This window comes from Oncorhynchus masou, chromosome 18 (assembly GCF_036934945.1).
Source record: "Oncorhynchus masou masou isolate Uvic2021 chromosome 18, UVic_Omas_1.1, whole genome shotgun sequence".
Taxonomy (NCBI): domain Eukaryota; kingdom Metazoa; phylum Chordata; class Actinopteri; order Salmoniformes; family Salmonidae; genus Oncorhynchus; species Oncorhynchus masou.
This window is the reverse complement of record NC_088229.1, coordinates 28,675,099-28,688,924: the sequence shown is the minus strand read 5'-3', so window position 1 is coordinate 28,688,924 and position 13,826 is coordinate 28,675,099. Positions and strand designations below refer to the sequence as shown.

The following is a 13,826-nucleotide window of genomic DNA, read 5'->3' as shown; positions in this document are numbered from 1 at the left end:
TTGTTGCATCTTTTCAAATAACTGCATGGCCATAGATTAGGTAAATACAGTAGAAAAAGTGTATATTTTCTAACCGGTGTAAGAACAGAATAACTTCAATTTCTTGAAGGCATCTTCTTTTTGGAGTGGTTCAGAAAATAAAGGAATTAACATAGTAGCTTGGGGATACACACGGTAGACCTAGCTACTAGGCTGACTGGACGACGATAGCACAACATAAAAAAGCAAACTGAAAAAATAGTGCTACTCTCCATGGTGTTGGCTGACTGGTGTCTCTGATCTTAGCTGAGGAAGATATCTGATATACTTTATTGAGCAGCGGACTGTGCGTAGCCTAGGCTACAGACATTGGCTAGCAGATAGGCAGCTAATTAACCTAGCTAACTACATTGACGGAACTTTGAGATAATCTGGAGGGTCCAGGGTGAGTCTCTTTAGCTCTCCAGTTCAATGGTATTGCCCATGAAGCCAGTAGTGGTTCTTCTCCAGCCTGGACATTAGTCCCGATGCCCCTGGTTCTCTCAATCTGGATACTGCTTGCATCCTGCATCTCCATGGATACCACCATGGATGCACTTCAGATTAGAGGTCGGCCGATTAATTAGGGCCAATTTCAAGTTTTCAGAACAATCAGAAGTCAGTATTTTTGGGCTCCGATTTGACAAATATTTTTTTTATACCTTTATTTAACTAGGCAAATCAGTTAAGAACACATTCTTATTTTCAATGACAGCCTAGGAATGGTGGGTTAACCGGTGGTAGGCAGAAGCAGGCGTGTAAACATTAATTCAAACAGCACTTTCGTGCGTTTTGCCAGCAGCTCTTCGTTGTGCGTCAAGCATTGCGCTGTTTATGACTTCAAGCCTATCAACTCCCGAGATGAGGCTGGTGTAACCGAAGTGAAATGGCTAGCTAGTTAGCGCGCGCTCTGAGCCTTCTAGTAGGTGTTCCCCTTGCTCTGCATGGGTAACGCTGCTTCGAGGGTGGCTGTTGTCATTGTGTTGCTGGTTCGAGCCCAGGGAGGAGCGAGGAGAGGGACGGAAGCTATAATGTTACACTGGCAATACTAATGTGCCTATAAGAACATTTAATAATGAAATACAAATGGTATAGAGGGAAATAGTCCTATAATAACTACAACCTAAATCTTCTTACCTGGGAATATTGAAGACTCATATTTAAAAGGAACCACCAGCTTTCATATATTTTCATGTTCTGAGCAAGAAACTGAAATGTTAGCTTTCTTACATAGCACATATTGCACTTTTACTTTCTTCTCCAACACTTTGTTTTTGCATTATTTAAACCAAATTGAACATGTTTCATTATTTACTTGAGGCTAAATTGATTTTATTGATGTATTACATTAAGTTAAAATAAGTGTTAATTCAGTATTGTTGTAATTGTCATTATTACAAATAAAATACTTTTTTTTTATTAAATCGGCCGATTAATCGGTATCGGCTTTTTTTGGTCCTCCACTAAGGACAGTCATACACATACAGTATATATAATATAACAATAGTTAAGGCGACATACAGAACCAACACCACCGTTCACCATTGCAGTGCCCCCCAAAAAATGCAAATACAAAATATAACCTAAAAAAAATGATGTATCATGTGGAATCCCCTGTGTTACTTGGATTTCTCACCATCTCCGTTCTTGAAGATTATGCCCACAGCGTCCCCCTGCACCCATTTGTTCTTGTACATGAGCCACAGGGGCTTCATCTTGGAGTCCATGAACTTGCATCTGTCCGCACTGCAACATCAAGCAAATTTGTTGACACTGGGAGAAGACCTCTCTATATAACATAATTTTACCCATTTGTAGGGAAAAAAATACACAACATAGTTATTTTTAACACATCATTAATTAAAAGATGCTGAATGTGGCTATCAGTGCCCTTAAAACATGGAGGTGCATGATGCTTCTGTGTGTGTGTGCATTCCTGGGTGTCTGTCTGTCTGCAACTTTGTGTGCGTCTGTGAGTGCGTGCCTGCATCTGTGCGTGTCAGGTACCCACCAAATCTCTGAGAGCATGATGCTGGGATTGAGCGGGGACAGCAGATATGAGAGGGCCTCCATGTAGGCCTCCTGTTTGATACACAGCTTCATGTCATCTGTCATCTGCTGGCGCGATGTCTTCTGCCAGCCCGACTTCACAAAGTCATTCAGAGCCTTCATCTTGTTCAGTGCCTCGTTCTGCACCGAGAGACAAGGAGGATGAAATATTGATAAAGTTTTGGGATAGTACAGTCGTGGCAATAAGTTTTGAGAATGACACAAATATTAATTTTCACAATGTCTGCTGCCTCAGTTTGTATGATGGCAATTTGCATATACTCCAGAGTGATCAGATGAATTGCAATTAATTACCAAGTCCCTCTTTGCCATGCAAATGAACTGAATCTCCACTGCATTTCAGCCCACAAAAGGACCAGCTGACATCATGTTAGTGATTCTCTCGTTAAAACAGGTGTGAGAGTTGACGAGGACAAGGATGGAGATCACTCTGTCATGCTGATTGAGTTTGAATAACAGACTGGAATCTTCAAAAGGAGGTGTTGCTTGGAATCATTGTTCTTCCTCTGTCAAACATGGTTACCTGCAAGGAAACACGTGCTGTCATCATTGCTTCACAGGCAAGGATATTGCTGCCAGTAAGATTGCACCTAAATCAACCATTTATCGGATCATCAAGAACGTCAAGGAGAGCGGTTTAATTGTTGTGAAGAAGGCTTCAGGGCGCACAAGAAAGTCCAGCAAGCGCCAAGACCGCATCCTAAAGTTGATTCAGCTGCGGGTTTGGGGCACCACCAGTACAGAGCTTGCTTGGGAATGGCAGCAGGCAGGTGTGAGTACATCTGCACGCACAGTGAAGCAAAGACTTTTGGAGGATGGCCTGGTGTCAAGAAGGGCAGCAAGAAGCCACTTTTCTCCAGGAAAAACATCAGGGACATACTGATATTCTGCAAAAGGTACAGTGATTGGACTGCTGAGGACTGGGGTAAAGTCATTTTCTCTGATGAATCCCCTTTCCGATTGTTTGGGGCACCCGGAAAAAAGCTTGTCCGGAGAAGACATGGTGAACGCTGCCATCAGTCCTGTGTCATGCCAACAGTAAAGCATCCTGAGACCATTCATGTGAGGGGTTGCTTATCAGCCAAGGGAGTGGGCTCACTCACAATTTTGCCTAAGAACACAGCCATGAATAAAGAATGGTACCAATACATCCTCCGAGAGCAACTTCTCCCAACCATCCAGGAACAGTTTGGTGACGAACAATGCCTTTTCCAGCATGATGGAGCACCTTGCCATAAGGCAAAAGTGATAACTATGTAGCTCGGAGAACAAAACTTCGATATTGTGGGTCCATGGCCAGGAAACTCCCCAGACATTAATCCCATTGAGAGCGTGTGGTCAATCCTCAAGAGACGGGTGGACAAATAAAACCCCACAAATTCTGACAAACTCCAAGCATTGATTATGCAAGAATGGGCTGCCATCAGAGCGGATTGCAGAGGTCTTGAAAAAGAAGGGTCAACACTGCATCAACTTCATGTAATTGTCAATAAAAGCCTTTGACACTTATGAAATGTTTGTAATTATACTTCAGTTATACTTCAAAAACATCTAAAGCCACTGAAGCAGCAAACTTTGTGGAAATTAATATTTGTGTCATTCTCAAAACTTGCTAACCACATTCTTTGTGTTCTCAACTCAAAACTGTATTGTTTAATTTTTGCACCTACTGGTTGGTCATTTCATATGGGAAGAAAACCAGGTGGGGAGCCCATGCAATTGTAACAAGGGGCAATTGTAACATCTTGACTTTCTCCAAACATAAACAAGATAGAGATTAAACTCACACAGTACATGCCCATTTAGGTTATTGCTTGAAAAGTTTCAGCAAAATATCTCACTATCGGGCCTCCCGGGTGGCACAGTGGTCGAGGGCACTGCATCGCAGTGCTAACTGTGCCACCAGAGACTCTGGGTTCACTCTGTCGCAGCCGGCCGTGATCGGGAGGTCCATGTGGCGACGCACAATTGGCCTAGTGTCGTCCGGGTTAGGGAGGGTTTGGCCGGTAGGGATATCCTTGTCTCATCACGCACTAGCGACTCATGTGGTGGGCCAGGCGCAGTGCACGCTAACCAGGTCACCAGGTGCACAGTGTTTCCTCTGACACATTGGTGTGGCTGGCTTCCGGGTTGGATGCGCGCTGTGTTAAGAAGCAGTGCGGCTTGGTTGGGTTGTGTTTCGGAGGACGCATGGCTTTCGACCTTCGTCTCTCCTGAGCCCGTATGGGAGTTGCAGGGATGAGACAAGATAGTAACTACTAACAATTGGATACCACAAAATTGGAGAGGGGGAGAAAAGGGGGTAAAATTTTTACAAATATATATGTCACTATCATGAGCAAATGTTTGTTTTTTAGGGGTGAATGTAGTTTTTTCCCCACCGGTTGTATTGTTCTTATGCTGTCCTGAGCATTAATGTCCAAGAATTCAAAATAGCAACATTTTCATCACTATGTGTTGGCTAAACAGTGGCATGATTGACATGTGTTGTCTATTGCTAGGCACATGAGGTTTTGTCATGGCTGCTGGGTTGGGGGTAATTGTAACACAGTGTTAAAATGATCCTGAGCCAAGCAGCAACATTTATTTTTTATTTATTTTTTTAACTTTAAGGTTGTATGAATTCTACATTACTAACTTTAAATAGCCTTGGGGTCCTGTACAGTGCCAAATAAGTTGTAAACGGATATATTCTGGACACCATCAGACATTTCAGATGTTTTGAGAGCTACCGAATGGCCATGCACACTGTTACTGTAAATGTTGGTTACGTACATAGAAATACTTATATTTCTTGCAAAATTATTACATACATAGGTCTATAATATGATAATTCATAAACATTAATTTGATCAAAGTTAAGTGAATTTATTTTGTTTATTTTATAGGTGTTACATTTAACTCCACCTACTGTTGCAATTGCCCCTGACACAGCGGCAAATGTAACATCCAGACTTTTCGGATTAAAATCAATATTGTGATCAGACCATCTTATATACAGACCTATAAATGGTATGAATGATTAGCGGACAGATGTACGTTTCTCATATAAAAACATTAGTGGCCTAGTTCGAGTGGTCTCTGAGCAATAAAGTCAAATACAAAACATGTTACAATTGTCCCCAGTCTCCCCTAGTCCTCTACACATGCTATTTCTAAGGAATCTGGCCATTGTACAAAAGACATGGTCAAATATCATTGCCAGATGTCTAAGAATTAACAAGTATATAGTCTCAAGGTGTGCTCACCTGTTTCCATAAGCACTTGATGTGATAGATGTTGCCCCTGCAGTAAGCCTCTAGAATCAGGCCGAAACGCAGACTGACCGAGGATACGTGCATTTCTGACCTGGAGTGAGGACAAAGACTTCTGTCACAACTTCTACCAACACCACCTTAGTGTTCAATTCATATACAGAGTTATAAGTGCTTGTTCCACAATCGTGCACACAGCCAGGTGCGCACACACACGGCTGGTCCGGGCCGTTCGAGACGAGACAAAAAAAATAATCCTACCTCCCCAAGGCTGGTCCAGACCGGACCAAATCTGAACCAAACATAGACATCTAAAAGGCATCGGTGTCAGTCCGTGCTTACTGAGGTATAGCCTACAGTGTCGAGTGATATTTCATTTTATGAATACCCATCTATGTGGTAGGCCTACCGTTTGTAAAATACCAAAAAACGACGTCCAAAAGATGTTGGCGTCGGTCGGTGCTTACTGGGGTGTAGCCTACCATGTTGGACCACCAATTTGTAAAACAGGCCATTGGCTTTATTAGTCCTGATTCAAGTTTAAAGTTGTATTGTCACATGCACAAGTACAGTGAAATGCCTTCTTGCAAACTCAAAACCCTACAATGCAATAATCAATAACAATGTAATACTAGAAAAAACACAAGAAATAAAAATAAATATGAAGAACACAATAAGTAAGTAAGCAAGCATACTATATAAAGGGTCAATTCCAATACTATATTTACAATGTGCATGGATACTGGAGTGATGGAGGTAGATATGTATAGGTGTAAGGTGACTTGGCAACAGGATATAAGATAAACAGTAGCAGCAGCTTGTATGTGAGTGGGTGTGCATAAATGTATGTGCATATTATGTGTGAGTGAGCAGTGTGAGTGTGTGTGGTACTATTGCCATACCAGGCAGTGATGCAGCCAGTCAAGATACTCTCAATGGTACAGCTGTATAAAGTTTAGAGTATTTGAGGGACCCATGACAAACTTTTTCAACCTCCTGAAGGGGAAGAGGTGCTGTCGCTCCTTCTTCACGATGTGCATGTGTGTTAGGACCATTTTAAGTCTTTAGTGATTTGGACACTGAGGAACTTGAAGTTCTCGACCTGCTCCACTGCAGCCTCGTTAATGTGGATGGGAGCGTGCTCGCCCCTTCGTTTCCTGTAGTCCACCATCAGCTCCTTGGTCTTACTGACGTTGAGGGAGAGTTTGTTGCTCTGGCACTATACTGCCAAGTCACTGACCTCCTCCCTGTAGGACCGCTGGTGATCAGGCCTACCAACATCATAGTGTCAGCCAACTTGATGAGCCGGGCATGGCCACACAGTCGTGGGTGAACAGAGAGTACAGGACGGCACTAAGCACACACTCCTGTGGGACCCCAGTGTTGAGGGTCAGCGTGGCGGAGGTAATGTTGCCACCTTCACCACCTGGGGTCGGCCCGTCAGAAAGTCCAGGATCTAGTTGCAGAGGGATGTGTTCAGACCCAGAGTCCTCCTTAGCTTGGTGACGAGCTTGGAGGGGACAATAGTGTTGAACGCTGAGCTGTAGTCAATGAACAGCATTCTCACATAGGTATTTTTATCTAGGTGGGTGAGGGTACTGTGGAGAGCAATTGAGATTGCATCATCTATGGATCTTTTGGGGCGGTATGCAAATTGCAGTGGTGTGTCTGGGATGGTGAAGTTAATGTGTGCCATAACCAACCATTCAAAGCACTTCATGATTACAGAAGTGAATGCTACAGGACTGTAGTCAATATGACATGTTCTTGGGGACAGGAATGATGTTGGTCATCTTAAAACGTGGAGATTACAGACTGGGACAATGAGAGGTTGAAAACTACAGTGAATATGCCTGCCAGCTATTCTGCGCATGCTCTGAGAACGCACCCTGCTTGCTATACAGTCGGGCCCCACAGCCTTGACATGAATAAAGACCTTTTTCACGTCGGCCTTGGAGAGTGAGATCACCCAATCCTCTGAGTCTGTGACGACACTCCCACCTGGCACGATGTTGTTGTTATCATGTATAAATGCATTGAGTTCGTCTAGTAGAGAAGCATTGTTGGGCAGATCACGGTTGGGTTCCTTTGTAAACCGTTATGGACTGTAGCCCCTGTCACATTCGCTATGTAATATGATTCCAACTTACTCCTATATTGTCCTTTGCTCGTTAGATGACTCTGCGGAGGTCATTGCGGGACTTATCGTACTTATTCCTGTCCTCGGCCGTAGCCTCATGGTTGTCTACTATAGCTCTGTGTGCGGTAGCCCTGTCTTTTAGTTTAGCGCCAACCTCCGTGTTAATCAGGGCTTTTGATTGGGGAAGCAGTGAACCCTCACCGTGGGGACAACGTCGCCGATGCATTTTCTAATGAAGCCAGTGACGGAGGTGGTTAGCTCGTCTATGTTAACGGCAGAGTATCTAAACAAATTCCAATCAGCGCTAGCAAAGCAGTCCTGTAGCATAATCTGTGATTCTGGTGACCATTTCTCAACAGAGTGATTCACGGGTACTTCCTGTTTGAGTTTCTGCATGTAAACAGGAAGCAGGAGTATGGAGTTATGATCTGATTTGCCGAATGTCAGACGAGGGAAGGTTGTTAATGCTAGTGGCATTGGAGACGTGTTGATGGAAGTTGGGCATCACGTGTCTTAGTGACATGAAAATAAAATGGGTTGACACTTCCTGTGACTAATCAATTTGGCTATTTAAGCTCTGAATATCAGCTACCCAACTTTATTTGCAATGTGTTTACATATCGGGAAATGCAGAGGTGCTTTCTTTTTCGCTATGATCAGCTCGTCAGAAATAGACAGATACAAACCTGAAACCACTGACCATAACAATTTAGCCCACAGGATTTAACTCACAGACAGCAGTTGTGAGTAGCCTGATTACATTGCATACTGTCCATTTTACATTGATCTGTCCTGTTTTTAGGATGTTGTACTCACTCACTCACTCACTCACTCACCTGAGATGCCAGAAGAGGAAGTGACCTATCCTCTTGTTGGAGAGGGCTCTCTCCAGCAGAAAAGTAGCAAGGTCACAGTCCAGGTAAGACTCATACTTCAGAACCTGAACCAACTGCAGCAAGTACTGGAGCAGCTCCTCATCTCTGTTGGGAGGGAGATTAAACAGAGTAATTTACAGCAACATTTTCACAATGTTGTGAAAACAATTATTTTTGCCAGCTGAGCAACCAAGTCATTGACGGGCATCCAGTATGGTTGGAACTTGTTGACACTTCTAAAAACCAATTCTTAACATTGGTTTCTCACCATTGTTAAAGAGGTACCACTTGTTTTGATTTTTGATTTGTACCACTTGTTTGTATTTCAGGAGAAAAAAACCTATACATCCCTTTATAATCATGTCACTTTTTTTCTGGAGTTTGAGTACCTATCAAAATGAAAAGCAGAAAATAGGCCATGGCGAATGCCAAAGGATAGCTCTCTAGTCACCTAGGGCTGGTTTCCCAGACATGGATTGAGCTTAGTCCTGGAATAAAAAGCACTTTCAATGAGAATTCTCCATTGAACATGCTTTTTAGTCATGGACTAGACTTTAAGCTGCAATATGTAACTTTTTGGGGGACCCAACCAAATTCACATAAAAATGTATGTTATATATCTGTCATTCTCATTAAAAGCAAATGTAAGAAGCGGTAGATCTGTTCTGTGTGTGGTATTTCTATACTTCTTACGTTTAGTTTTTGTGTCTTTTATTTGTGGATTTGTACACCAGCTTCAAACAGATGAAAATACAATATTTTTTGGTTATGGAAAATATATTTCACAGCGGTTTAGATTCTCTTCACTATGCTTGTTTTGTCACATAAACTGAAATTAGGCAACCTATTCACATTTTTTTTAAACCAAGAATTGGCAGAGCGATTTCTGCACAGTGCATCTTTAATCTGTGTCTGGGAAACTATGCCTAAGGTTACAATACCTCAGCTTCCTTAGGCATCTGATGGTGAAAGAGCGGACCATTGGGTCAGGGAAACTGTAGTCCAGCAGCTCCAGGGCATGGAGAGCAGGGAGGTCCGGCCATTTCTGCAGAAATGTCACCATCTGGACACAATGGCACAGGTCAGGTTTTTTGACATTGAACCTACTGGAACTTTAAATTCATTTTCAGCATACATGAGCATTGCTAATGCATACTGAAGGCATGAATCAATTTGAACATGATAATGGAAAATAATTACATATTTAATAATTGCAAAAACAGATGCACTGCATATGTATCGCAAGGTAACTAAATCTCTGGTTCAACCAAAGTTCCTCTCATGGAATTTTTTAAAGAAAAGTTACAACATACTTGTAGCTGCCAAAATAATGGAAACACTTTAGTAGATGAGGGATACAAAGTATATTGAAAGCAGGTTGTTCCACACAGGTGTGGTTCTTGAGTTAATTGAAGTAACATCCCTTCATGCTTAACATCCCTTCATGTAAAAAGAATGCTGGGCAGGCAATTATTTTGGTAACCATAGCTATGCCCCAATAGGATGACAATACCCCAAACCACAGGGCACGAGTGGTCACTGAATGGTTTGATGAGCATGAAAACAATGTATACAATATGCCACGACCGTCTCAGTCACTAGTTCTCAAATCAATTGAGCACATATGGGAGATTCTCAAGCGGCGCCTGAGACAGCATTTTCCACCACCATCAATAAATGGTGGAAGAATTGTTTCGTATTCCTGCAAGAGTTGTATAATCTATGCCAAGGTGCAGTGATGCTGTTCTGGCTCATGTTGGCCCAACGCCCTATTTAGACACTTTATGTTGGTGTCTCCCTTATTTTGGAAGTTACCTTTTAAGTCAAGATACAGATGATCATTTCACTTGCATTGCATTAACTCACACCTCAGTTGTCTTTGCGAGAGGAAAGTGTCCTACCTGTGCTACATCCTCGTGCTTATTCCATTTTGTGATGAGGAGAAGTTTGGACAGACTCTCTGGGTAGCGCTCCCGCACCACACCGCGTAGCTTCCACAGAAGCTCTTTCTCGTCCTCAAAGAACTCTGTGTAGTTCTTATTGTCTACTATTTCCTTTAGCTTCATATGCTGGGCAGCACAATACAAAGACAACAGGGAAGGGGTTGAGTGAACATACTGTAGATCTGTAGGTACTGGAATGGTAATTTCTTAGCAATGAATCTATACTTTGATGTAAAAGTAATTGCAAAAAACACTGGTAATTGTGAGAAACATAATTTATACGTAATGGTATTGATAATGAATTCAAAGTTCAAACATACAATAAGATAATACAAATAATAAATGGTTTATGCGTTTTAAAAGTTGAATGTGGTTTTCAAAGGATTACTTTAATGTAATCTTATACATTTCAAACAAACAATAGAGTCCCTTACCTCTACCTTGGTGGCTATAACCTTCCCTCCATTTTTTTCTAGGTCCCTCAACTGAAAATAGGAGGAGCATACAAATGTGTAGATATCTTAATATAGTTCTAAAAATACCATTTCTAATGTCTAATTTCATAAAATCTATAGTGATATCTAATATAGATTTTTTTTTACATGTACAGTACAAGATGGTTACAAATGTACGAGGTTGGCTACAAATGTACAATGTCAACTATTGAAACGTGTGTGCAATATAAGGTGTACCTTGTCGAAATGGGGGTAGTAGAGAGGGTGAGGTCGGATATTGGGGAAGTGAATGAGGAGTCCTGCTGCACTATCAACGTTGGGATTTTTCTCCACTGTGCCCATTGGATTCAAGAGGTCGCCTTTATCATCTGGGAGGCCAAATTAAACCGAAATAAACATATTCAGCTATTAGCTAAATCAATGTGTTAAAGCTGCAATCAGCAGTAGAAACAATACAGCGTTCTCCCCACCACTGTGGGATGGGGCTGGAGAAATGTAACCATTCTCCAATTCACAGACAGAGCTATGAATGCAATGACTGTCCATCCATGATAATAACATTGCATTTACTTTGTTTACAAAATCATTGTGATTCTAGGAACATATCAATAATTTGGATGTAACAACTGCTAAATGGATGTACCAACTGCTGATTTCCTATTTAATGCTCCAAGCCTTAGTGGTTGGAAGCCTTGTATTTTTTTGTCATTGCATGGGGCAAATATCTATAGGCCAGATTGTAAAATAAATAGAACACACATATAACACAAATGGAGTTATTATGGGGCCAAATCCCAAACAGAATGGCCCATAGGTGATGATATGATGAGCACTTCAATGTCAAAAGCGCAGCCCCACCACTTTGTTTGACGTAAAGCTTCGAAAATCTGTACAAAAGTGTTTCTCAGCATATGGCAAAAAAGATTGTCCCTACCCCAAACCCAACTAAACTAAACACGATTTAACTGTTATTTGATTCATCAACATGATACTGATTGAGCGGCTTAAGGACACTACAAGAAACGTCCACTCCGAAGCACATATTGATATTTCCAAAATCATCACAACCACTTTGCAAAGGAATAGTGGCTACGTCAAACATAACCAGTCGATGGCACTATAAAACCCTTACATGCATATTTTCAGTAAATGTAGTGGTAAAGTGTAAATGTGAAACAGATTTTGACCAGCCTCACTCCTTTTTTAGTATATCAGTAACTACATTTTTTTTAACATGTAAAAAAGTATTTTTAAATCTTTATTTTTGCAGCATTTAAATGCCACTCCTTATCCCAGATATATATATATTTAAAAAAGTTGCACATTTGTTGTAATTTAAATGTAAAAAATGTTGTTGCTGCTTTTTACATTTATTATTACTACCCATTTAATGACATTTTAAACACCTGTAGGTAAATAGTACAATGATTAAAATTGTATCGGAACAATGGTGTACATTTTGCAGTTCATAAAACAACTAGTGTGTGTGTGTTTCTACTGTACCAGGGACTGAAGGCCAGGTGGAGAGAAGGAACTCCCCAGTCTTCAGCTGATCCTTATAGTCAAACACCATGGTGTTTACCCAGGCTAGTGGACAGTCCTGGTGGAAGAAACCACATAATGAGATGACTGTTAATAAAGCACAGATTGAATGCCAAACTTCCATGCTTTGACTTTCTGCTTTGCGCCTAGGTTGAGGATAACAAAAGTTAAGACAAAAGGATTCTAATATCCCATAACTCTTTGCATTCATGTGGAAGAATTCTAAAACTAAGGGACCATGAATCTGTTTATTTTTGAATGCTTCCGCATGTGAATGACATTGGACGTTGTCTTAACCTGGATATCTTCAACCTAGCTTTGCTCCAATTGGGACCCTCAAAATGGCCCCAGTCCATCCATTATAGCATCATGACTTGAATGGGAACGTCCATTCTAATTCTATGGGAGAAATACCATGGTCATGTTCAGCAAAGAAGGAAAAAAAAGTGGAACGGGAGGTACTACCATAACTTGTCCAATAAGAACAATATTGTTTTTCTCGTCGCGAAACGTTTTGCTTCGGTGTGCCCTACTGAACACGACCAAGGTTGATAGTCATTAGCACACTATTAACAAATTCAAAACTTTCTAACCTGTTTTCGTTTACATCTGTTTAGAAGAACCCAAATGTGTGTGAGTACATCTTGGGCTTCATTCAATCAAAATCAGTATGTGGCCCACAGTGTCACTAAGTTGAAGTTTGGATTTTTCAATCAATAACACACGTTGTGAAATAAAAATAAATACAACTTGATATTCAATTCAAACTGGATACCTGGCTGCATGGGAGGAATGATGTGTTGCCATAAACTAGAAACTTCCAGATTGATTAAATGGAGCCTCCAGTCTTGAAATGAATGACTGAGAATGGCAATGGTGCAATGAACAACAGACTTATTCTTGCACCACCAAAAAGCACAGTCACTTTGCGAAAGAGTTTCCACTGTGGTTAACGAACAGGTCTTCGTTCGTATAATAACTGATATCATTATGTCTCGCAAGCCATTTGTGTTGTAGGCCTCTATGGTTACATTAAATTGCTTGAAATGCATTTCAATATACAGTATACATAAAACAATACAAGACCCAATATCTAATTGGCCATTACAAGGATTTCAATTAACCTCAGAAACTGTTAAACACTTGATATTAGAGTTATAAAATAAAGGTTAATTGAGTTGTCATTGTATTGTATGTATTGAATGATTATAATGAATCATAAATGTCCAAATCTCCCTTCCTAGCACAAGGTTTAATGAGAATGACTTGTGGTAAATGGTCAGGGGAAAGCGCTTCTCGAGCTCAGGCGGGAAAACCAATATAGTGCATCGCTCAGCTGTGAACTTGCTAAAAAAACAAGCTAAATTAAAATAAGCCGATGCGAGTGGCCATGGCTACCCATAATAACTTGTCGCTTCCTGTTGTGTGTTCCAAATGGCACAGTGCACTACATTTGAACATTGGTCCTATGGACCCTGATCAAAAGTATGCATTATTCAGGAAATAGGGTGCTATAAGGGATGCAGGCC

General features: G+C 41.2%; 1 protein-coding gene across 3 annotated transcripts in view; it reads right to left on the bottom strand.

The window, feature by feature from the left end:
- pik3cd (phosphatidylinositol-4,5-bisphosphate 3-kinase, catalytic subunit delta) overlaps positions 1 to 13,826 on the bottom strand; it is a 51,878-nt gene that overhangs the window by 20,585 nt on the left and 17,467 nt on the right. For all 3 annotated transcript variants that reach the window (XM_064922872.1, XM_064922874.1, XM_064922873.1), the window contains exons 9-17: positions 12,259 to 12,355; positions 10,993 to 11,123; positions 10,735 to 10,785; positions 10,259 to 10,426; positions 9,299 to 9,420; positions 8,319 to 8,462; positions 5,337 to 5,436; positions 2,030 to 2,208; positions 1,655 to 1,764 (exon numbers count right to left, since the gene is read on the bottom strand). In XM_064922872.1, the coding sequence (XP_064778944.1) occupies positions 1,655 to 1,764; positions 2,030 to 2,208; positions 5,337 to 5,436; positions 8,319 to 8,462; positions 9,299 to 9,420; positions 10,259 to 10,426; positions 10,735 to 10,785; positions 10,993 to 11,123; positions 12,259 to 12,355 (1,102 nt within the window). The remainder of the gene's footprint in view (positions 1 to 1,654; positions 1,765 to 2,029; positions 2,209 to 5,336; positions 5,437 to 8,318; positions 8,463 to 9,298; positions 9,421 to 10,258; positions 10,427 to 10,734; positions 10,786 to 10,992; positions 11,124 to 12,258; positions 12,356 to 13,826) is intronic.